The 25,704-nt window shown below is 42.2% G+C and overlaps 1 protein-coding gene across 1 annotated transcript in view; it reads right to left on the minus strand.

The window, feature by feature from the left end:
- Positions 1-467: 467 nt before the first annotated feature.
- Positions 468-25,704, minus strand: part of LOC104650336 (uncharacterized) — a 57,287-nt gene continuing 32,050 nt past the window's right edge. Inside the window, 2 exon segments of the mRNA XM_074385657.1 lie at positions 468-1,627; positions 1,629-2,779. Coding sequence (XP_074241758.1) covers positions 1,472-1,627; positions 1,629-2,779 — 1,307 coding nt within the window. The 3' untranslated portion in view covers positions 468-1,471.

Genomic DNA, 25,704 nt, shown 5'->3' on the forward strand with positions numbered 1-25,704 from the left:
TGCATCTGCAAAAATATATCTTAGTATGAACCCTCTGGTGTTGTCTAAGTTGTAGTTTTAGATATTTTTTTCTTCAAATTTGCAGGTTTTTTCTCCAATCTAAATTCTCTGATGCTGAACAAAGTTTAAGTGACTGCTTTAGGGATTTCTCTAGTACAAAATGTGTACAAGATCTGTGATACAAGTAAAATACTATAACCCTCTTTATATTTGTAATGTTTGTCTTCAAAATAAATTTTTTTTTTTTTTTTTTGGAGACAGAGTGCTCTTGTTGCCCAAGCTGGAGTGCAATGGTGAAATCTTGGCTCACTGCAACCTCTGCCTCCCAGGTTCAAGCAATTCTCCTGCCTAAGCCTCCTGAGTAGCTGGGACTACAGGTGCTTGCCACCCATGCCAGGCTAATTTTGTATTTTTAGTAGAGACGGGATTCCACTGTGTTGGTCAGGCTGGTCTTGAATTCCTGACCTTGTGATCCTCCCACCTTGGCCTCCCAAAGTGCTGGGATTACAGGCGTGAGCCACCGCATCCGGCCCAAAATAAATACTCTTTACTTTAAAAGCTTATATTTTCTGAAAGACTTTTTGACAGTTATTGAATTTACAATGCTTTTATTAAGTACTCTGATGTTGAGTAAGATGTGAGAAGACATTAATGGCTTTTTCACAGTCTTTGTATTTGTATAATTTCTCTCAAGTTCAGATGCTTTCCTGGCAATAAGGTGAGTACTCATTAAAAATTTTGGCTGAACGCAGTGGCTCATGCCTGTAATCCCAGCACTTCTGAAGGCTGAGTTGGGCAAATCACGAGGTCAGGAGTTCGAGAGCAGCCTGGCCAACATGGTGAAATCCTGTCTCTACTAAAAATACAAAACTTAAGGGGGTGTGTGGGGGGGGCAGTGGTGGTGGTGTGTGCCTGTAATCCCAGCTACTTTAGCGGCTGAGGCAGGAGAATCACGTGAAACTGGAAGGTGGAGGTTGCAGTGAGCCAGTGATCATGCCAGTGCACTCCAACCTGGGTGAAAGAGTAAAACTAAAAAAAAAAAAAAAAAAAAACAAAAAAAAAAACGGCTGGGTGGGGTGGCTCATGCTTGTAATTCCAGCTCTTTGGGAGGCTGAGGCAGGTGGATCACCTGAGGTCAGGAGTTCGGGACCAGCCTGACCAATACAGTGCAACCCCATCTCTACAAAAAAAAAAAAAAAAAAAAAAAAGAGCAAAACTCTGACCACCCCCCCAAAAAAATAATAATTGCCATTCTTCACACTTGTAAGAGTTTGTCTAGTAAGAATCACCTACAATCAAGTGTGACAATCATTTAAAGGTTTTTGTCAAATTTTTTACATTTTTAAAGTTTCTCGCCAGTACGATCTTTCATGTTTAGAAAAGTTTGAGGTGTTGTCAAAATTACTGATGTCTTCCAGGTTTGTAGCTTCTTTCCAGTATGAATTTTCTTACGTTTAGTAAGGTTTGAGGATTAGTTAAATGCTTCCACATTCTTTACATTTGCTGGTTTCTCTCTAGTATGAATTATGTTATGTTCAGTAAGGATTAAGAGCTGGTTAAGGGCTTTGCCACATTTATCACATTTATAGGGGTTGTCTCTAGTACGAATTATCTTGTGTTTTAATAAAAGTGGAAAATATATTAAATGCTTTGACACATTATTTACATTTGTAGGGGTTCTCTTTGGTATGAATTCTCTTATGTTTATTAAGGTTTGGGGACTGGTTAAAGGCTTTGCCACATTGTTCACATTTGTAGGGTTTCTCGCCAGTATGAATTATCTTATGTTTCATAAGAGTTGAGGACTGGTTAAAGGCTTTGCCACATTGTTTACATTTGTAGGGTCTCTCCCCAGTATGAATCATCTTATGTGTAGTAAGGTGTGAGGACAGAATAAAGTCTTTCCCACATTCTTCACATTTATAGGGTTTCTCTCCAGTATGAATTTTTTTATGATTAGTAAAATTTGAGGAGTAGTTAAAAGTTTTGCCACATTCTTCACATTTGTAGGGTTTCTCTTCAGTATGAATTACCTTATGTTTAGTAAGGATTGAGAATATACTAAAGGCTTTACCACATTCTTCACATTTGTAGGGTTTCTTTCCAGTATGAATTACCTTATGGTAAGTAAGAGTTGAGGACTTGGTAAAGGCTTTACCACATTCTTCACATTTGTAGGGTTTCTCTCCAGTATGAATTACCTTATGATTAGTAAGGTGTGAGGCCCGGTTAAAAGCTCTGCCACATTCTTCACATTTGTAGGGTTTCTCTTCAGTATGAATTATCTTATGTTTACTAAGGGTTGAGAATACACTAAAGGCTTTGCCACATTCTTCACATTTGTAGGGTTTCTCTCCAGTGTGAATTCTCTTATGTGTAGTAAGGTGTGAAGATAGGGTAAAGGCTTTGCCACATTCTTCACATTTGTAGGGTTTCTCTCCAGTATGAATTTTCTTATGATTAGTAAGGTTTGAGGACTGTTTAAAAGCTTTGCCACATTCTTTACATTTGTAGGGTTTCTCTCCAGTATGAATTATCTTATGTTTAGAAAGGTTTGAGGACCGATTAAAAGCTTTGCCACATTCTTCACATTTGTAGAGTTTCTCTCCAGTATGAATTATCTTATGTCTAGTGAGAGTTGAGGACTGGTTGAAAGCTTTTCCACATTCATCACATTTGTAGGGCTTCTCTCCAGTATGAATTATCTTATGATTAGTAAGGGTTGAGGACTTTTTAAAAGCTTTGCCACATTCTTCACAAGCGTAGGGTTTCTCTCCAGCATGACTTATCTCATGTTGTGTTAGTTGTGAAAGCATACAAAATGATTTGTCACATTTTTTACATCTGAAATGATTTTTTCCAGTACGTCTCATCTTACATCTCTTTGAATTTGAATATTTATGAAAGACTTGCACACATTTATCATAATAAGCTATTTTGCTCTGGGTGGCTGTCAGACCCTGGTTAAGTCCATTATGACTTCCTTTGTGCACCTTACACTCATCCATACTTTTACAGCTTTTCCTTAATTGTAAATTCTGATGGCCACATTTTCCATATCTTGTCAGGATTACTTGTTGCAAAGAATTTTTTATATCTTGCTCAGGCCAAAAGTCTTTGGCAAAATCAGAACACATAACTGAAAGAAATAAAAATAACAAATTATTCCAAATACTAGGCTCAGATGAATATTGTTTACAAATCTAACTTATATAAACTACAAAATACCACAGACTCTAAATCCCTTATAGATATATAAATATAACAAAAACATTCTGACCAAAATACATTTGTAAAAAATTTGTTACAAATGAGTTAAGTGTCTGAAGTGCCCGAGGTGAGGACAATGTAGAGTCACATACGAGAATAAAGAAAAGTCTGTTACATTTACCCAGCACGGCTCTTTCTGCTGCCCAATATAACATGGTCTTCACATGTAAATTGCCAAATCCTAATTTCCTTTTTTTTTTTTTTTTTTTTTTTGAGATGGAGTTTCGCTCATTACCCAGGCTGGAGTGCAATGGCGCGATCTCGGCTCACCGCAACCTCCGCCTCCTGGGTTCAGGCAATTCTCCTGCCTCAGCCTCCTGAGTAGCTGGGATTACAGGCACGCGCCACCATGCCCAGCTAATTTTTTTGTATTTTTAGTAGAGACGGGGTTTCACCATGTTGACCAGGATGGTCTCGATCTCTTGACCTCGTGATCCACCTGCCTCGGCCTCCCAAAGTGCTGGGATTACAGGCTTGAGCCACCACGCCCGGCCTAATTTCCTTTTTAAAAGACTAAAAAAAATAGTGTCACATACATCTTTATTTCTGGCTCTCAGGCACCTTTTCCAACACTGGCTTCTGTCTCCCATGACATAAAGTGCTAAAAGAAATGGTGGTATACTTTGGAATGACAGTTTCAGTCTGCTGAGACCAAAATTAAGTGATACAGCAGCAGAGAGACTGCAGCACCACAGACAGGGAACAGGTGTGGCAAGTGATTACTATTTAGAAGAAACACTAACATAATTCTTCAACTTAAAAAGCCCACAAAATTTCAGACAAGACACATTGTAAGAATATGTTTGAGCCGGGCGCGGTGGCTCAAACTAGCACTTTGGGAGGTCGAGGTGGGTGGATCACCTGAGGACAGGAGTTCAAGACCAGTCTGGCCATCATGGTAAAACCCCATCTTTAAAAAAAAAAAAAAAAAAAGAATATGTTTGACAGATTCCTAAAATATCTAGCCAAGACAACTGGTTTCAGACTATGCCAGGGATAAGCCACATTATAAAGATGATGGCAGGGCCAGGCACAGTGGCTCATACCTGTAATCCCAACACTTTGAGAGCCCAAGGTGGGCGGATCACCTGAGGTTGGGAGATTGAGACCAGCCTGACCAACATGGAGAAACCTGTCTCTACTGAAAATACAAAATTAGCCAGCCATGGTGGTGCATGACTGTAGTCCCAGCTACTCAGGTGGCTAAGGCAGGAGACTGACTTGAACCAAGAAGGTAAAGGCTGTAGTGAGACAAGATCATACCATTGCACTCAGCCTGGGCAACAAGAGCAAAACTCTGACTCAAAAAGAAAACTAAAAAAAAAAAAAAAAAACCTGGCCGGGCGTGGTGGCTCAAGCTTGTAATCCCAGCACTTTGGGAGGCTGAGGCGGGGGGATCACGAGGTTGAGAGATCGAGACCATCCTGGTCAACATGGTGAAACCCCGTCTCTACTAAAAATACAAAAAATTAGCTGGGCATGGTGGCACATGCCTGTAATCCCAGCTACTCAGGAGGCTGAGGCAGGAGAATTGCCTGAACCCAGGAGGCGGAGGTTGCAGTGAGCCGAGATCGCGCCATTGCACTGCAGCCTGGGTAACAAGAGCAAAACTCCGTCTCAAAAAAAAAAAAAAAAACCCTGAAGAAAAAATGTCAAAATGAAGAGGCTCAACAAACAAACTAGGATACACAAAAGAAGACTGTGACAGCTAGCTTGTTTTTAATGTCTAAATCTCAAAGATTAATGTAAAATATTAGGGTAGCATGACCCCATCAAAAGCATTATCAAACTTTCAGAAAGCAATCATAAGAACATAAAGAGGTGGTTGGATGCAGTGGCTCACACTTGTAATCTGAGCTCTTTGGGAGGCTGAGGTGGGTGGCTCACAAGGTCAAGAGATCAAGACCATCCTGGCCAACATGGTGAAACCTCATCTTTTCTAAAAATACAAATAATTAACTGGGCATGGTGGCACACGCTTGTAGTCCCAGATACTTGAAAGGCTGAGGCAGGAGAATCGCTTGAACCCAGGAGGTAGAGGCTGCAGTCAGCGGAGATCCTGCCACTTCACTCCAGCCTGGTGACAGAACAAGACTCCATTTCAAAAAAAAGAAGAAGAATATAAAGAGGTATACATTTTTTATATTTAAAATAAATTAAATACTACACAATGTGAAACAAGAACATACACAACTACTGGAGATCAGAAAAATGAGGATAACAATAAAAATATTAAAAATAAAAAACAGGCCAGGTGGGGTCGCTCACATCTGTAATCCCAGCACTTTGGGAGCACAAGGCAGGCAGATCACCTGAGGTCAGGAGTTCAAGACCAGCCTGACCAACATGGAGAACCCTCATCTCTACTAAAAATACAAAATTAGCCAGGTGTGGTGGCACATGCCTGTAAACCCAGCTACTCAGGAGACTGAGGCAGGAGAATCACTTGAATCCAGGAGGCACAGGTTACACTCTTTGAAACAGAACAGAGTGGTGTTTGAAAAGTGAGATGAAACGGAAATAATTGGTAATTGGCACATATTTGTAATGCAGCTACTTGAGAGGCTGAAATGAGAGGATCATCAGGGTTTGGAAAGTTGAGGCTGCTGTGAGTCATGATCACGCCACTGAAATCCAGCCTGATTGACAGAGTAAAACCCTATTTCTAAACTGAATGAATACATAGGCGAGGAATGGTGGCTCACGCCTGTAATCCAGCATTTTGGGAGGCCAAGGTGGGTGGATCACTTGAGGCCAGGAGTTTGAGACTACCCTGCCCAACACAGTAAAACCCCATGTCTATTAAAAATAGAAAAAATTAGCTGGGCATGGTGGCACACACCTGTAATCTCAGCTACTTGGGAGACTGAGGCATGAGAATCACTTGAATCTGGGAGGTGAAGGTTGCAGTGAGTTGAGATCATGCTACAGCACTCCAGCCTGGGCAACAAAGTGAGATTCTTGTCTCAAAAAGAAAAAAATAAAAAATAAATGAATAAATAAAATTATAAAAAAGAAAAAGAAATAAAATGCCTGAGTAACTTTAGAAAAAAGCATACAATATGCTGCCTACAAGAGACTGATTTTAGCTTTGCATCGAATTGGCTGAAAGTAACAATAGAAAAAATTTATTTTTCATCCAAATAGCAACCACAATTGCACGAGGTAACTGTAATTATATTAGACATATGCTTTCAGTCAAGTACTAGCATGAGAACAAAATTGATATTATATAATAATAAAATAGGTTAATTTACCAGTAATCTACAACTTTTTTTTTTTTTTGAGACAGAGTTTCGCTCTTGTTACCCAGGCTGGAGTGCAATGGCGCGATCTCGGCTCACCGCAACCTCCGCCTCCTGGGTTCAGGCAATTCTCCTGCCTCAGCTTCCTGAGTAGCTGGGATTACAGGCACAAGCCACCATGCCCAGCTAATTTTTTGTATTTTTAGTAGAGACAGGGTTTCACTATGTTGACGGGGATGGTCTCGATCTCTTGACCTCGTGATCCACCCGCCTCGGCCTCCCAAAGTGCTGGGATTACAGGCTTGAGCCACCGCGCCCGGCCGAGACAGGATTTCTTAATGTTGGTCAGGTTGGTCTTGAACTCCTGACCTTAGATGATCTGCCCACCTCGGGCTCCCAAAGTGCTGGGATTCCAGGTGTGAGCCAATGCGCTTGGCCGTAAAGTAGATTTTTTTTTTTTTTGAGACGGAGTTTCGCTCTTGTTACCCAGGCTGGAGTGCAATGGCGTGATCTCGGCTCACCGCAACCTCCGCCTCCTGGGTTCAGGCAATTCTCCTGCCTCAGCCTCCTGAGTAGCTGGGATTACAGGCACACGCCACCATGCCCAGCTAATTTTTTGTATTTTTAGTAGAGACGGGGTTTCACCATGTTGACCAGGATGGTCTCGATCTCTCGACCTCGTGATCCACCCACCTCGGCCTCCCAAAGTGCTGGGATTACAGGCTTGAGCCACCGTGCCCGGCCCAGTAGAATTTTTAAAGAATTTAAAAGTATAAGGCAGAAGATATTCCTATGTTGAAGTTTTTAAAAAAAGCTGCCTAGAAACTGTTTTGGAACACAAATTTCCAAGTTACATTTTAAGGACTGGCTTTCTTTTTCACCTTTGGACCTCCCATCTGTGTCATCTGTTGTATTCACTCTCACCTACCTGGGGATTTGGCTACCAACTCATGTCTCATCATATTCCAGGGATCTTTTCCTTGCTCCAGACAGGTGATCAGGTCTAAATTAGACACAGCAATACCTGTTTTATTAAAAATAAATAACATGAATCTTGAGTATATTCTGCAATTATCAACGGATTAATTTTCTCAGTGAAGAAAATGTAGGCCAGGTTCAGTGGCTCATGCCAGCACTTTAAGAGAGTGAGGTGGGTAAATCACCTGAGGTCAGGAGTTCGAGACCAGACTTGTCAACATGCCAAAACCCCATTTCTACTGAAAATACAGAAATTAACTGGGCATGGTGGTGCACACCTGTAGTCCTAGCTGTTCAGGAGGCTGAGGCAGGAGAATCATTAGAACCAGGAGGCAGAGGCTGCAGTGAGCTGAGATTGTATCACTATATCCAGCCTGGGTGACAGAGCAAGACTCCATTTCAGAAAAAATATTTTTAAAAAAGAATGTAAAAGAATATTCTAACAAATTAATCACAAAATACTAACTTAAAAATAAAAATTTTAAATATTAAGAAAATATTAGGAGGCTGAGGCAGGAGAATTGCTTGAATCCAGGAGGCGGAGGTTGCAGTGAGCCGAGGTTGTGCCATTGTACTCCAGCCTGGGTAACAAGAGCGAAACTCTGTCTCAAAAAAAAAAAAAAAAAAAAAAAGAAAGAAAATATTTTCAATTTGTGTATTCTTATTTTCACTATCCAGTGCTACTGAATCAAAAATTGATGGTGTCAATTAGTTTTTTTTTTTTTTTTGAGACAAAGTCTCACTCTGTCACCCAGGCTGGAGTGCAGTGGCAGGATCTTGGCTCACTGCAACCTCTACCTCCCATGCTCAAGCAATTCTTCTGCCTCAGCCTCCTGAGTAGCTGGGATTACAGGCATGTGCCACCATGCCCAGATAATTTTTGTATTCTTAGTAGAGACAGGGTTTCACCATGTTGGTCAAGCTGATCTCAAACTCCACCCATCTCGGCCTCCCAAAGTGCTGGGATTATAAGTGTGAGTCACTGCACCCGGTCGTAGCAATTACAATTTTAAGGTGTGGGCAACAGTATTTTATGCCACTAAATTTCGGGAACTATCACTAATCTAGAATGAAGAATAGAGATCAGCTCAGAAATGTGGAAAGTTCAGGTCAGGATGAAACATCTACAGAGAAAAATCTTAGATTTCAGGCAATTCTCCTGCCTCAGCCTCCTGAGTAGCTGGGATTACAGGCACACACCACCATGCCCAGCTAATTTTTTGTATTTTTAGTAGAGACAGGGTTTCACCATGTTGACCAGGATGGTCTCGATCTCTTGACCTCATGATCCACCCGCCTCGGCCTCCCAAAGTGCTGGGATTACAGGCTTGCGCCATCGCACCCGGCACACAAAGGTTCTTTTTTTTTTTTTTTTTTTTTTTTGAGACGGAGTTTCGCCCTTGTTACCCAGGCTGGAGTGCAATGGCGCGATCTCGGCTCACCGCAACCTCCGCCTCCTGGGCTCAGGCAATTCTCCTGCCTCAGCCTCCTGAGTAGCTGGGATTACAGGCACGTGCCACCATGCCCAGCTAATTTTTTGCACTTTTAGTAGAGACGGGGTTTCACCATGTTGACCAGGATGGTCTTGATCTCTCGACCTCGTGATCCACCCGCCTCGGCCTCCCAAAGTGCTGGGATTACAGGCTTGAGCCACCAAGCCCGGCGATTTTCTTAAAAACAGGTATATGAAACTCATTGATGTAAAGCATAAATTGCCAAAACACATGCAACAAAAAGAGAAATGAAACCTTTAGAGTATATGTATATATATATGTTTTGTTTTTTTTTTTTTTTTGAGACGGAGTTTCGCTCGTTACCCAGGCTGGAGTGCAATGGCGTGATCTCGGCTCACCGCAACCTCCGCCTCCTGGGTTCAGGCAATTCTCCTGTCTCAGCCTCCTGAGTAGCTGGGATTACAGGCACACGTCACTATGGCCAGCTAATTTTTTGTATTTTTAGTAGAGACGGGGTTTCACCTTGTTGACCAGGATGGTCTCGATCTCTTGACCTTGTGATCCACCCGCCTCGGCCTCCCAAAGTGCTGGAATTACAGGCTTGAGCCACCGCGCCCGGCCTATCTTTAGAGTATATTGGGAATTGTGTATTAAAGTTATCCTTACCCAGGAAGACCAAGTTTCTGTAGTTCTCTAACATCACATTTCTATATAAATTCTGCTGTGCTGTGTCCAGGCATTGCCACTCCTCCAGAGAGAATTCTATGGCTACATCCATAAATGTCAATGGTCCCTGAAAACACAAACACATATTTACCAAGTGTTTATGGACAGAATTTTTTATTTTTATTTTTATTTTTGAGACGGAGTTTTGCTCTCGTTGCCCAGGCTGGAGTGCAATGGCGTGATCTCGGCTCACCGCGACCTCCGCCTCCTGGGTTCAGGCAATTCTCCTGCCTCAGCCTCCTGAGTAGCTGGGATTACAGGCACACGCCACCATGCCTGGCTAATTTTTAGTATTTTTAGTAGAGACGGGGTTTCACCATGTTGACCAGGATGGTCTCGATCTCTTGACCTCGTGATCCACCCGCCTCGGCCTCCCAAAGTGCTGGGATTACAGGCTTGAGCCACCGTGCCCGGCCTGGACAGAATTTTTAATTTGACTCAAGGTGAAATGAAAGTAAAGAGATCTTGTTTTGACTTACAGGAGTGACTAAAATTATCTAATAAAATAATATTCAACACAGAAATATTCTCTAATGTATTCGCTAACTGAGGAAAGAGAGTAGTATAAGATCCACAACATCAGTGTATATATGTTCTTTTTCTTGATGATAAAGTATAAACTGAAGGGCATGAACACGACATGTACATTTTTTATTGTTACATGTACATCATACAGAATGACTTGCATATATTTTTCAGATGGAGAAGACAGATTGAGTTGGAAAGAGCCTTTCAAAATTTAATCTGTATGATAAACTGTAGATCTTGTTAATGGAGATTATTTTTCAGGAAGATCTGGAGTGTTATGGCTCAATCTCTATCACACAACCTCCTCCTCATGGGTTCAAGCTATTCTCCTGTCTCAGCCTCCCAAGTAGCTGGGATTACAGGCATGCCTTACCACACCCAGCTAATTTTGTATTTTTAGTAGAGATGGGTTTTCTCCCTGTTGGCCAGGCTGGTCTCAAGCTCCTGACCTCAGGTGATCCACCCGTTTTAGCTTCCCAAAGTGATCGGATTGCAGGCACGAGCCACTGCACCCAGCCCAGTTTCTGAATTTCTAACAAGCTCACCAATAATGCCAATTATTTTGGCCCAAAGAGAATATTTTGTCAAACATCCGGTAAGTACAAATGCCTGTGTTGTTGTTGTTGGTTTTTTTTTTTTTTCAGTTTTTCTAACCTATAAACAAAGACAAGAGCTTTCATTTTTTTTTTTTTTTTGAGACGGAGTTTCGCTCTTGTTACCCAGGCTGGAGTGCAATGGCGCAATCTCAGCTCACTGCAACCTCCGCCTCCTGGGCTCAGGCAATTCTCCTGCCTCAGCCTCCTGAGTAGCTGGAATTATAGGCACGTGCCACCATGCCCAGCTAATTTTTTGTATTTTTAGTATAGACGGGGTTTCACCATGTTGACCAGGATGGTCTCGATCTCTTGACCTCATGGCCTCCCAAAGTGCTGGGATTACAGGCTTGAGCCACCACGCTCGGCCTCAAGAGCTTTCATTTTCTAAGCCGGGTGCGGTGGCTCAAGCCTGTAATCCCAGCACTTTGGGAGGCCGAGGCGGGTGGATCACGAGGTCGAGAGATCGAGACCATCCTGGTCAACATGGTGAAACCCCGTCTCTACTAAAAATACAAAAAAAAATTAGCTGGGCATGGTGGCACGTGCCTGTAATCCCAGCTACTCAGGAGGCTGAGGCAGGAGAATTGCCTGAACCCAGGAGGCGGAGGTTGCGGTGAGCCGAGATCGCGCCATTGCACTCCAGCCTGGGTAACAAGAGCGAAACTCCGCCTCAAAAAAAAAAAAAAAAAAAAAAAAAAGAGCTTTCATTTTCTAAAGACATGTGTATACTAAGAAAACCTAAGAAAAAAAGCAGCTGCCAGATTAAGTATGAAGATTTATGCACATTAGCTGCATAAAGATACTTAATAACGAGGCCAGGCATGGTGGCTCATGCCTGTAATTCAAGCACTTTGGGAGGCTGAGGTGGTCAGATCACCTGAGGCTGGGAAGTCGAGGCCAGCCTGACCAACATGGAGAAACCTCTTGTCTACCAAAAATACAAAATTAGCCGAATGTGATGGTATATGCCTGTAATCCCAGCTACTCAGGAGGCTGAGGCAGGAGAATCACTTGAACCCACCAGGCAGAGGTTGCGGTTGAGTTGGGTACACGCCATTGCACTTCAGCCTGGGCAACAAGAGCAAAAACTCTGTCTCAAAAATAAATAAATAGGCCGGGTGCGGTGGCTCACGCCTGTAATCCCAGCACTTTGGGAGGCCAAGGCAGGTGGATCACGAGGTCAACAGATCGAGACCATTTTGGTCAACGTGGTGAAACCCTGTCTGTACTAAAAATACAAAAAAAATTAGCTGGGCATGGTGGCGCGTGCCTGTAATCCCAGCTACTCAGGAGGCTGAGGCAGGAGAATTGCCTGAACCCAGGAGGCGGAGCCGAGGTCGTGCCATTGCACTCCAGCCTGGGTAACAAGAGTGAAACTCCATCTCAAAAAATAAATAAATAGGCTGGGCGCGGTGGCTCAAGCCTGTAATCCCAGCACTTTGGGAGGCCAAGGAGGGTGGATCACGAGGTCGAGAGATCGAGACCATCCTGGTCAACATGGTGAAACCCCGTCTCTACTAAAAATACAAAAAAATTAGCTGGGCATGGTGGCACGTGCCTGTAATCCCAGTTACTCAGGAGGCTGAGGCAGGAGAATTGCCTGAACCCAGGAGGCGGAGGCTGCGGTGAGCCGAGATCGTGCCATTGCACTCCAGCCTGGGTAACAAGAGCGAAACTCTGTCTCAAAAAATAAAAAAATAAATAAATAAATAAGTAAATAAATAAAAATAATAAATAATAAATAAATAAATAAGATAATAATGAACAGAAAAATAATTAGCTCTATAGTGAAAAAATCTTTCAGGGAGCTCTTTAACTAAGTGAATTTTTTTTCTTTTTTACCAGTATCGTGCCATTGCACTCCAGCCTGGGTAACAAGAGCGAAACTCCGTCTCAAAAAAAAAAAAAAAGAAAAAAGAAATAAAGCACATTCAAATAGGAAGAGAAGATGTCAAATTGTCCCTATTTGCAGATGACATGATTGTATATTTAGAAAAGCCCATGGTCTCAGCCCAAAATCTCCTTAAGCTATTAAGCAACTTCAGTAAAGTCTCAGGATACAAAATTAATGTGCAAAAATCGCAAGCATTTCTATACACCAATAATAGACAAACAGAGAGCCAAATCATGAGTGAACTCCAATTCACAATTGCTACAAAGAGAATAAAATACCTAGGAATACAACTAACAAGGAATGGGAAGGACCTCTTCGAGGAGAACTACAAACCACTGGCTCAAGGAAATAAGAGAGGACACAAACAGATGGAAAAACAGTCCATGCTCATGGTTATGAAGAATCAATATTGTGAAAATGGCCATACTGCCCAAGGTAATTTGTAGATTCAAAGCTATCTTCATCAAGCTATGAATGACTTTCTTCACAGAACTGGAAAAAATCACCTTAAACTTCATATGGAACCAAAAAAGAGCCTGCATAGCCAAGATAATCCTAAGCAAAACAAAAACAAAAAACTCCAAAGCTGTAAGCATCATGCTACCTGACTTCAAACTATATTACAAGCCTACTGTAATCAATACAGCATGGTACTGGTACCAAAACAGAGATATAGAACAATAGAACAGAACAGAGGCCTCAGAAAGAATGCCACAAAACTACAACCATCTGATCTTTGACAAACCTGACAAAAACAAGCAATGGGGAAAGGATTCCCTATTTAATAAGCGGTGTTGTGAAAATGGGGTAGCCATATGCAGAAAGCTGAAACTGGATCTCTTCTTTACACCTTATACAAAAATTAACTCTAAATGGATTAAAGATTTAAACATGAGGCATAACACCATAAAAGCTCTAGAAGAGGCCGGGCGCGGTGGCTCAAGCCTGTAATCCCAGCACTTTGGGAGGCTGAGGCGGGTGGATCACGAGGTCAAGAGATCGAGACCATCCTGGTCAACATGGTGAAACCCCGTCTCTACTAAAAATACAAAAAATTAGCTGGGCATGGTGGTGTGTGCCTGTAATCCCAGTTACTCAGGAGGCTGAGGCAGGAGAATTGCTTGAACCCAGGAGGCGGAGGTTGTGGTGAGCCAAGATTGTGCCATTGCACTCCAGCCTGGGTAACAAGAGTGAAACTCCGTCTCAAAAAAAAAAAAAAAAAAAAAAGCTCTAGAAGAAAACTTAGGCAATACCATTAAGGACATAGGCATGGGCAAGGACTTTAAAACACCAAAAGCAATGGCAACAAAAGCCAAAATATACAAATGGGATCGGATTAGACGTAACATCTTCTGCACAGCAAAAGAAACTATCAATAGAGTGAACCGGCAACCAACGGAACGGGAAAAAATTTTTGCAGTCTACCCATCTGACAAAGCTAATATCCAGAATCTACAAAGAACTTAAACAAACTTGCAAGAAAACAAACAAACAACATCATCAAAAAGTGGGCAAAAGATATGAACAGACACTTCTCAAAAGAAGACAGCTGTACTGCCAACAAACATATGAAAATAAGTTCATCATCACTGGTCACTAGAGAAATGCAAATCAAAACCACAGTGAGTTACCTCACCCCAGCTAGAATGGTGACCATTAAAAAATCAGGAGACGCCGGGCGCGGTGGCTCAAGCCTGTAATCCCAGCACTTTGGGAGGCCGAGGCGGGTGGATCACGAGGTCGAGAGTTCGAGACCATCCTGGTCGACATGGTGAAACGCTGTCTCTACTAAAAATACAAAAAATTAGCTGGACATGGTGGCGCGTGCCTGTAATCCCAGCTACTCAGGAGGCTGAGGCAGGAGAATTGCCTGAACCCAGGAGGCGGAGGTTGCGGTGAGCCGAGATCGTGCCATTGCACTCCAGCCTGGGTAACAAGAGTGAAACTCCGTCTCAAAAAAAAAAAAAAAAAAAAAAAAAAATCAGGAGACAACAGATGCTGGAGAGGATGTGGAGAAACAGAAATACTTTTGCACTGTTGGTGGAAGTGTAAATTAATTCAACCATTGTGGAAGACAGTGTGGCAATTCCTCAAGGATCTAGAAATAGAAATACCATTTGACCCAGCAATCCCATTACTGGGTATGTACCCAAGGATTACAAATCATTCTATTATAAAGACACATGCACATGTATGTTTATTGTGGCACTGTTTACAATAATAGCAAAGACTTGGAACCAACTCAAATGTCCATCAATGATAGACTGGACAAAGAAAACGTGGCACATATACACCATAGAATACTATGCAGCCAAAAAAAAGAATGAGTTAATGTCCCTTGCAGGGACGTGGATAAAATAGAAACCATCATTCTGAGGAAACTGACACAGAACAAAAAGCCGAACACCTCATGTTCTCACTCATAAGTGGGTGTTGAACAATGAGAACACATGGATACATGGAGGAGCATATCACAGAACCGGGCCTGGGTGGTGGGAGATTAGAGGAGAAATAGCAGGAAGTAGGGGAATTGGGGAGGGACAGCATTAGGAGAAATACCTCATGTAGATGACGGGGGGATGGATGCAGCAAACCACCACAATGGCACGTGTATACCTATATAACAAACCTGCACAATCTGCTAATGTACCCCAGAACATAAAGTATTATAAAACAAATTTAAAATAAAAATAAATCAACAACCAAAAAAAGTCATATATTGTTCAACTACTTAAATGCTGAAATATTTAAAAATAAATAAACTTTAAAAATAAAATTTCCAAAGAAAAACTGTGCCCAAAAACATTCTAAGATTTCTGTGCCTCAGAAAGAGTTTGGTTTCTTTCTTTTTTTTTTTTTGAGACAGACTCTCATTCTGTCGGCCAGGCGCCAGGCTGAAGTGCAGTGGCATAATCTCGGCTCACTGCAACCTCTGCCTCCCAGGTTCAAGCAATTCTCCTGCCTCAGCCTCCCAAGTAGCTGGGACTACAGGCACGTGCCACCACGCCCAGCTAATTTTTGTATTTTCAGTAGAGACGGGGTTTCACTATGTTGGCCAGGATGGTCTCGATCTCTTGACCTCATCATCCGCCCACCTTGGCCTCCCAAAGTCTTTCTTTTTTTTAAAGGCCAGGTACGGTGGCTCACTCCTGTAATTCCAGCACTTTGGGAGGCTGAGGCGGGCAGATGACCTGAGGTCGGAAGTTCAAGACCAGCCTGACCAACATGGGGAAATCCCATCTCTCCTAAAAATACAAAAAAAATAGCCGGACGTGGTGACGAAGGCCTGTAATCTGAAATACTCAGGAGGCTGAGTCAGGAGAATCGCTTGAACCCCGGAGGCAGAGGTTGTCATGAGCTGAGATCAAGCCATTGCACTCCAGCCTGAGCAACAAAAGTAAAACTCCACCTCACACATACACAAAAAAAAAACCGAAGAAGAAGGCATAGAAATTTTGTGCAATACAGTGTCAGGGAATTATTTTTTGCTTTCTTCTCATAGTAAATATTTTCAAACAGAAAACAATTTTAAGTGCCATTTAATGCTTTGTCAAAAAATAATTAAAATACATTCTCAAAAATGTACACTAAAGGAAAAATAGTTGATAATGGGAATTTGGAAAGAAAAGTTGGCATTCAGAAATGTCAGAAGAAACTGAATTTACTATTTTAGTTTTTTTACAGTTTAAATCTAACTGCAGGCCAGAGTTAGGCTGGAGGAATGGTCCTGGGAGGTCCACTTCAGACCCTGCTTGGAACACAAACATGTGAACAACGCAGGGGAAAATCAATCCCGTGAAGTGTGAGAATAAGTAAGTGGCAGGCAATTAGACTTAGGAAGCTCTAGTTCCTACTTACACAAACTGCTATGTAACTGTACCTAACCAATTGTTAAATATGGTTTTCTTCATTATGCACCTTATAAAAGTCTTTCCCTCAAGCTCCTCTCATAAACCACAAACTGCAAAAAGCTCCTCGCAAAAACCACAAACTACGAAACATACCGGGTGCTCTACAATTACTGAATCACTCTTTGATTAAATCCTTTAATATTTTTGCAATGGCTGACACAGATTTTTAATAGCAGAAAATAGAAACTGAAAACCCCACGGACCCAAAGCTCTTCCCGTTCATCATCCCACACCCCAAATCAGGATTTTCTCATGAAGACCCTCCCGTGGTCCCTGCACAATCTGGGAGAGACGCAGCACTGTCCAGAGAGAGCTCCAGACCGAGACTCAGTCACCGCGCAAGGCAGACACAGGACACCCAGGACCACTGCTGTCAGCGCAGCCGCCATCTTATGGCTGAAGGGGACTGGGGCCGAGCTGGGCAAGGAGACCTCCGGGCGCAGATGGTGGAGGTGACCGCGGGGAGGCCTGAGTCCCGCTACAGCCATTTCCCACCGGTTCCAGCCAGCCCCTTCCCCTCTCTCGGGATGTCTGACTCGGCGCTCTCACCATGTGTAGAATTCCAGGGCTTCCTGGCATCTTAGCTGTGGATCTCCAAATACCTGCAGGTCACAGGGCCACAGAGGATGGGCCTCTCGAAGAAAAGGGCACAGCAGTGAAGACAAGACCTGGAACTCCGACTGCAGGGAGAGACAAAGGCCCCGCCAAACCCGGAAGCCGTCCTGGCGGCTCCAGCTGCGCGCGGGATGGCGCGGCCTAAAGCTCAGAGTCCCTGATTGGATAATGATGAAGACCCGCCCCTTCAGGTCCTGAGTGACAGAAGAAGTGATGAGATGCTAGGCTGAAGGACGAGTGACAGCCTAGGCTGCAGCCTTCTCGGGCAGAGCTTCCTTCCTGAGCTGAGCCAAGCTCACCCCAGAGGATGTTTGCCTTTAACCCTGTGTATAAGATCACATGCGGCCGGGCACGCTGGCTCAAGCCTGTAATCCCAGCACTTTGGGAGGCTGAGGCGGGTGGATCACGAGGTCAAGAGATCAAGACCGTCCTGGTCAACATGGTGAAACCCCGTCTCAAAAAAAAAAAAAAAAAAAAAAGATCGAGACCATCTTGGTCAACATGGTGAAACCCCGTCTCTACTAAAAATACAATACATTAGCTGGGCATGGTGGCACGTGTCTGTAATCCCAGCTACTCAGGAGGCTGAGGCAGAATTGCCTGAACCCAGGAGGCGGAGGTTTCGGTGAGCCGAGGTCGCGCCATTGCACTCCAACCTGGGTAACAAGAGCGAAACTCCGTCTCAAAAAAACAAAAACAAAAACAAAAACAAAAACAAAAACAAGAAATGGGGTTTCTCTTTGTTGATCAGGCTGGTCTTGAACTCCCGACCTCAGGTGATCTGCCTGCCTCCGCCTCCCAAAGTGCTGGGATTACAGGCATGAGCTACCACACCTGATGGTTTACGGTTTGGGGGCTACCAGAGGATCTTGAAATAAAGGCTTCTATAAGGTGTGTGACAAAGCAAAGCAAATTAAATAATCAATTGGGTAAAGTTAGGTAGTTGCTTCATTTGCAGTGTCCAGGAGAACATTTTTTGATTATGTCATCAGATTAATTGGAGATTTATGGTTATTAAGGCTGAATTTTGTTTTCTCTTAAGGTAGTAACTTACAAAAAAAAAAAGACATTTGAGCTAGATTTTGGTGTTCTTGTTCCATAGGAACCTAGACCACTAGAGCCACTTCAGCCAAATTACCTGCTATTTAATTATTTTAACTCTAGTCAGAGCCACCGTTGTCCCCCTGCATTTTCCAAATGTGTGGCAAGCAGGGTCTCAAATCCACTACTCTGTTCATTTCAGCCTTGCCAGAACTTGCTAGGCTTGCAGTAAAATCCTTGCCAGCCTTGCCGTAAAATGTTAAATTCCCAGTTTCTTTCCAACATTCCCCAAAGCCAACTTCTCCGCTTCGATTCACAACATTACCAGCTACTTTTGTCCTTTATTGTACATTTCAGAAGCAGTATTTTAATTAATCACTTTTGCACAAAGCAGTGGATGACACTTTTTTTTTGGATGACACTTTTTAAAATACTTGATTTCTATTTGTAAATATTTAACATGAGCAAAAAGTAAAAAACAATCCTCTTACATTTCACTGTCAAAATCTTCCCACTTTTTCTCCTTTTATCTTTCATAGGCACAAATACCTTACCAGGACATCTTTGAATTGAGCTTTTTCTTTGGAAAGTTGATGGGGCCATGTGTCCTCAGCCACACACTGGTGTTTGTCTAGTCTTGAGGTTTAGAACTGTCTTTAGTATTTGTTTTTGTTGTTGTTTTGAGATGGAGTCTCCCTCCGTCACCCAGGCTGGAGTGCAGTGGTGAAATCCTGGCTTACTGCAACCTTCACCTTCCAGTTTAAGCAGTCCTTCTGCCTCAGCCTCCCGAGAAGCTGAAATTACAGGCGCCTGCCACCACACCATGCTAATTTTTGTATTTTTAGTAGAGATGGGGTTTCACCAGATTAGCCAGGCTGGTCTTGAACTCCTGATACACCTGCCTCAGCCTCCTGAAGCGCTGGAGGTGTGAGCCATTACAGGCGTGAGCCACCATGCCTGACCTAGTCTTTCTTAAGTGCTTCCTTTTTTATTACTTCCCATGTAATATTTAAATTTCTTTTATTTGTTGGTTTTTTGTTTGTCTGTTTATAAAAAGTAATTTATTTAGGCCAGGCACGGTGGCTCATTCCTGTAATCCTAGCACATTTGGAGGCTGAGATGGGTGGATCACCACACCCAACCATAATTTTTTTTTTTTTTTTTGAGACGGAGTTTCGCTCTTGTTACCCAGGCTGGAGTGCAATGGCGCGATCTCGGCTCACCGCAACCTCCGCCTCCTGGGTTCAGGCAATTCTCCTGCCTCAGCCTCCTGAGTAGCTGGGATTACAGGCACGCGCCACCATGCCCAGCTAATTTTTTGTATTTTTAGTAGAGACGGGGTTTCACCAAGTTGACCAGGATGGTCTCGATCTCTTGACCTTGTGATCCACCTGCCTCGGCCTCCCAAAGTGCTGGGATTACAGGCTTGAGCCACCACGCCCGGCCTCTAATCAGTCTTACTAAATATCCAAGAGAAAGGAATGAGAGAATAAAATCAAAGGCATCCAGATTGGCGTAAAGGAAGTTAAATTATTTCTATATAATTTCCTTTTATCCCTATACATAAAGTATATAAAAGCCTAGTATCTTAGTGAATATTAAAAATAACAAGCTCAGCATGTTGGCTCATGTCTGTAATCTCAGCCCTTTGGGAAGCTAGGATATGTGGATCACAAGGCCAGCAGTTCAAGACCAGCCTGGTCAACATTGTGAAACCCTGTCTCTACAAAAATAGAAAAATTAGCCTGGAGTAGTGGCAGGCACCTGTAGTCTCAACTACTTGGGAGGCAGATGCAGGACAATAGCTTGAACCTCAAAGGTAGAGGCTGCAGTGTATCAAGATCATGCCACTGCACTCGAGCCTGGACAGACCAAGCAAAAACAATAAAACAAATTTATTAAACCTTACGAATGTACCATCAAAAGTCATAGCTTTTCTATACATTAATAACTATCTGAAAATGAGGCTGGGTACAGTGGCTCACACCTAAAATGCCAGCACTTTGAAAGGCAAGGCAGGCAGATCATGAGATCAAGAGATTGAGGTCAACTGACCAACATAATAAAACCCCATCTTTATTAAAAATACAAAAATTAGCCAGGCATAGTGGCACATGCCTGTAATTCCAGCTACTTGGGAGGCTGAGGCAGGAGAATTGCTTGAACCTTGGAATCAGAGGTTTCAGTTAGGTGAGATTGCACCACTGCACTCCAGCGTGGGGGACAGAGGGAGACTCCATCTCAAAAATAAAAATAAAAATAAAAAATAAGCTGGGCGCGGTGGCTCAAGCCTGTAATCCCAGCACTTTGGGAAGCCGAGGCGGGTGGATCATGAGGTCAAGAGATCGAGACCATCCTGGTCAACATGGTGAAACCCCGTCTCTACTAAAGGTGCAAAAAATTAGCTGGGCATGGTGGCACGTGCCTGTAATCCCAGCTACTCAGGAGGCTGAGGCAGGAGAATTGCCTGAACCCAGAAGGCGGAGGTTGAGGTGAGCCGAGATTGCGCCATTGCACTCCAGCCTGGGTAACAAGAGCGAAACTCCGTCTCAAAATAAATAAATAAATAAATAAATAAATAAATAACTATCTCAAAATGAAAAAAGAATTCCATCCACCATAACTATAATTTGAAATAAACTTAATCAAAAAGTTGAAACACCTTACATTCTACTCTAAAGAACATTATAGAAATTAAATAATATATAAATGGAATAATATTACTCATTCATGAAGTGGCATTATTAACAAATAATTTGTATTACACAAAATGATTTACAGATATAATACAACCTGTATCAGAATACCAGTGACATATTTCATAGAAGTTTTTAAAAAGTATATGTAAAATTCATATGGTACCATAAGAGACCTTGCATAGCCAAAGCAATCAAGACAAAAGAAGTGAAGATATCATCCTACCTGACTTTGAAATACATCACAAAGCTTTGGTAACCAAAACAGTATTGTACTTGAAATAAAAATACAGACATAGGCCAATGGAGTAGAAGAAAAAAAAGAGTAGAAAATGTATCCATGTATTTACAGCTAACTGATTTTAAATAAAGGTGACTTTGTTTAAAGGTAAGAACAGTATTTTCAATAAATGATGTTAAGAAAACTTTATATCCATATGCAGAGGAAGAAAAGTGAGACCCTCATCTCACATCATACATTAAAAATAAACTCAAAATAAATTAGCCAATTTAATGTAAGGCCTAAAACGCTGAAACTGCTAGTACCAAAAAATAAGAGTGAAAGCCCCATGACATTGGTCTGGGCAAGCAAGTTTTTAAATTTAACCTAAATATCTCAGGACACAAAAGGAAGAATAAATAAGTCAGATCACTTCAAATTAAAAAGCTGCTGCACAGAATCTGATGCAATCAACAGAATGTGACAACTAAAAAGAGAAAGAAAATATTTGCAAGTTATACAGGGGTTAATAGCAAAAATATATTAAAAACTCAAATGACAATACAACAAAAAACAATCATTAAAAATAAGCAAATAGCTGAAATAAGTATTTTTTCCAGAATATACAAACATATAGCCAACAGATATATTTATTTAAAAACATTCAGTGTCAATTATCACAAACAGGCAAGCCAAAAAAAACACACTATATCAACTCATTCCTGTTAGAATGACTCTCATTAAAAAGCAAGTGTTGGTTAAGATGTCAAGAAAAGAAATGCTTGCACACCACATTGTCTTGGGCTGTGTGTCCTGTAGGCTTAGTTCCTTTATTTCTGGTACTGGGTTGGGTCCTAGTTACACTGTGGTATGGTTTGATGCATTGTGTTGGAATCCAAAGTGGACCTGAGGAGGTGTGGACACCAGCATACCCTCTTCCCCATGTTAATAATTCATTTGGGCCATGCCATACATTACTGTTTACATCTTTTCATAAAACTGCAGGTTCTATGTCTTTAGAAGCTTAGCAAAGTGCTTTTCTACAGCTGATTGAAATTTGCCGCCGGGCGCGGTGGCTCAAGCCTGTAATCCCAGCACTTTGGGAGGCCGAGACGGGTGGATCCCAAGGTCAAGAGATCGAGACCATCCTGGTCAACATGGTGAAACCCCGTCTCTACTAAAAATGCAAAAAATTAGCTGGGCATGGTGGTGCATGCCTGTAATCCCAGCTTCTCAGGAGGCTGAGGCAGGAGAATTGCCTTAACCCAGGAAGCGGAGGTTGCGGTGAGCTGAGATCGTGCCATTGCACTCCAGCCTGGGTAACAAGAGTGAAACTCTGTCTCAAAAAAAAAAAAAAAAAAAGAAATTTGCCATCTAAATTTAAAAATTTTAGGGTAAATAAGGCTTATGCTAATAGTGTTGCAGGGTCCTTTACTCATATTCCTTTTTTTTTTCCTCTTTTTGTTTTTTCAGCTTATTTTTAAGAGTAGAATGAGCACCTTCTACTATCGCTTGTCACTGGGGGTTATATGGGATGCTTATAAAATGTTGCATACAAAATGATGCTTATAAAATGTGACAAAATTATTGAAATTGTGAGCTGGCACAAGCCAGACCACTATCAGTTTTATTTTTGTGGCCTGTCCCATAAATGCAAATGTTAAAAGATGTCTAATGACAGTAGACTCTCCAGGGATGGTGTGTGCACTAATTAAACGAGTGTTTGTGTTAATGGTACACATACATATCTTAGTTTTCCAAATGCAGGGATGTAACATCTGTTTGCGGTAACTGATAAGGTTCTAATCTTCTAGAGTTAACACCTGCTGAAGGCGGTTATGTGCCTCTGAGCTGGCAATCTGAGCATTGTAGGATACTTTGTTTATACAGTATCTGGGCAAGTTGAAATTGTTTAGATAAGTTTACCCAATTTTGATGGAAAATTGATGCAATTTCGTGGCTTGGTCAAGCAGTGATGTCACAATCTGAAGGTCTGCTTGATTACTGCCATAAACCAATGGGCCAGGAAGTGAGTTGTGGGCTCAACTGTCTGTAATAAAAATAGGATGTGTATGTTGACCTATAAATTGCTGAAGTTAAAGAAAAAGAACACAAAGGGTAAGCTCCCAAGTGGTCTCAAGGTTCTGCAGTAAATAAAAATAAGCTGAATCACTAACAATATTGAGGGGCTGAGTGTAAAAACTTTCCAAAGCCATTATTAGGGCCACAATCTCAGCTTTCTGAGTGCTAGTAAACCCAGATTAAGGGAAGGAATTATGTGATCTACAGCAAAGTGTTGCTTTTTCATGTTTATCCAAACCATCAGTAAACAATTGTAAATTAGGTATGGGGTAGTAAAATATTTTTGTGGGCAAGACCATAGGGGTATGAGATAATAAATGAAAGAGTTAATCAGCAGGAAAGACATTCTCTATTTGTCCTGTGTAATCAGAGTGCTATTTGCAAGTCCATTGATAAGGGCAATACTGCTTTGAATTTCTTTTTACTTAAAGGAATCCTGATATCAGGATCATAACCTTGCATCATCTGTGGCCTGAATGGATGACTTTACTAAGTAACTGGATATAGGGAGAAGTGTTTTAGTCCCAGTATGTGAGCAACAAACCCATTCTAGAAAGTGCAGTCTTAGGGTCATCTATCCTATTAACCCTGTAGGGGAGTGTTTGGTGAGAAAAATAAACAACTGAATAGTGTGGCTCAATGCAATCTAGTTGCCTTTGAGAGACAGTTTGTTCTATTTCCTCGATTCCCTTTTTGTTGTAGCAGTTAAATATTTGGGAGAATTCAGAGCTGTATTGCCCTTTAAGATAGCAAACAGGCCGGGCGCGGTGGCTCAAGCCTGTAATCCCAGCACTTTGGGAGGCTGAGGCGGGTGGATCACGAGGTCGAGAGATCGAGACCATCCTAGTCAACATGGTGAAACCCCGTCTCTACTAAAAGTGCAAAAAATTAGCTGGGCATGGTGGCACATGCCTGTAATCCCAGCTACTCAGGAGGCTGAGGCAGGAGAATTGCCTGAACCCGGGAGGCGGAGGTTGCGGTGAGCCCAGATTGCGCCATTGCACTCCAGCCTGGGTAACAAGGGCGAAACTCCATCTCAAAAAAAAAAAAAAAGATAGCAAACAGTGTTTGCAGCTTATAAATAAGAATGCCTAAAGTGGGCAGAGGGGGCCAGTTGACATTGCCTAGCAATTTGATAATCATTTCAGGTGTGTAAGTTGCTAGCATTTAATTTAACCTTTTGAGGCCTTACTGACTCGAAAGTTAGTATGTACCCAAGATATTTCCCAGGAGAGGACATTTGTACCTTTTCAGGAGCAATGATTAAACCTCTTAGCTGTGTATTCTTCATGACAGAGGTAAATAATTTAAAAGCATTGGCTCCATTAGGGCTGCTAGAGTATCAACCATGAAATAAATAACCTTGCAATCAGGAAACTCTACTGGGGAACAAAGCTTGATTTACATGATACTGACACGAGGCAGGGCGGTTTAGCAGTCTTTGAGAAAGTACTTTCCAATGAAATTAACAAGCTAGCCTTTCATTATTGATAGCTGGTATTGTAAATGCAAATTTTTCTCTGTCCTGGTCTGCTAGGGAAACTGTATGAAAACAGTCCTTTAAGTCAATAATGATTATAGGCCAATCTTGAGGAATCATCATGGGGGAAGGAAGCTCCTGCTGAAGGGGTCTTACAGGTTGCAAATCGGCATTGATAGCATGTAAGTCATTGCAAAAGTCTCCATTTCCCAGACTTTTGCAGAATGTCAAAAATGGGCGAATTCCAGTGACTATTAGATGGTTGTATATGCTCAGCTTTTAATTGCTCATCAACTAATTCATGGGCCTTCTGCAATTTCTATCCCTTCAGAGGCCACTGTTCTACTTAAATTGGATCAGAGGTAGGGGAGGAATAGTAACAGTGGTCTTGTTAGAAAGGGGTCTGCCATCACCCACATTGGGCTAATAGGCCTTGTTCCCAAAGGTTAACAAGAATGGGCATGATTAGATGTTGTGTAACTTCCTTTCTTCCTTCTGAATCACAAGAGGTTAGAGGGCATGTGCTCTGCTCAACTGTATGCACATCTCCAATGCCAACAGTTTGTTTCTAAGTGACCCAGGGCCCAGTTTCTGGCCAGTTTGGATCACTGATTGAAATCTCCGCCCATGTCCAGTAAGACAGTAAAATTGTTTTTGATTTTTAAGGTAATTATGGGTCTCTGATCAATGATTTATTCTAATATACTCCTGTGGCGCCTGTGCTTTTAAAACTTCCCGGCCGGGCGCGGTGGCTCAAGCCTGTAATCCCAGCACTTTGGGAGGCCGAGGCGGGTGGATCACGAGATCGAGACCAACCATGGTCAACATGGTGAAACCCCGTCTCTACTAAAAAAAAAATACAAAAAATTAGCTGGGCATGGTGGTGCGTGCCTATAATCCCAGCTACTCAGGAGGCTGAGGCAGGAGAATTGCCTGAACCCAGGAGGCGGAGGTTGCGGTGAGCCGAG

This window comes from Saimiri boliviensis, chromosome 14 (assembly GCF_048565385.1).
Source record: "Saimiri boliviensis isolate mSaiBol1 chromosome 14, mSaiBol1.pri, whole genome shotgun sequence".
NCBI classification, from domain to species: domain Eukaryota; kingdom Metazoa; phylum Chordata; class Mammalia; order Primates; family Cebidae; genus Saimiri; species Saimiri boliviensis.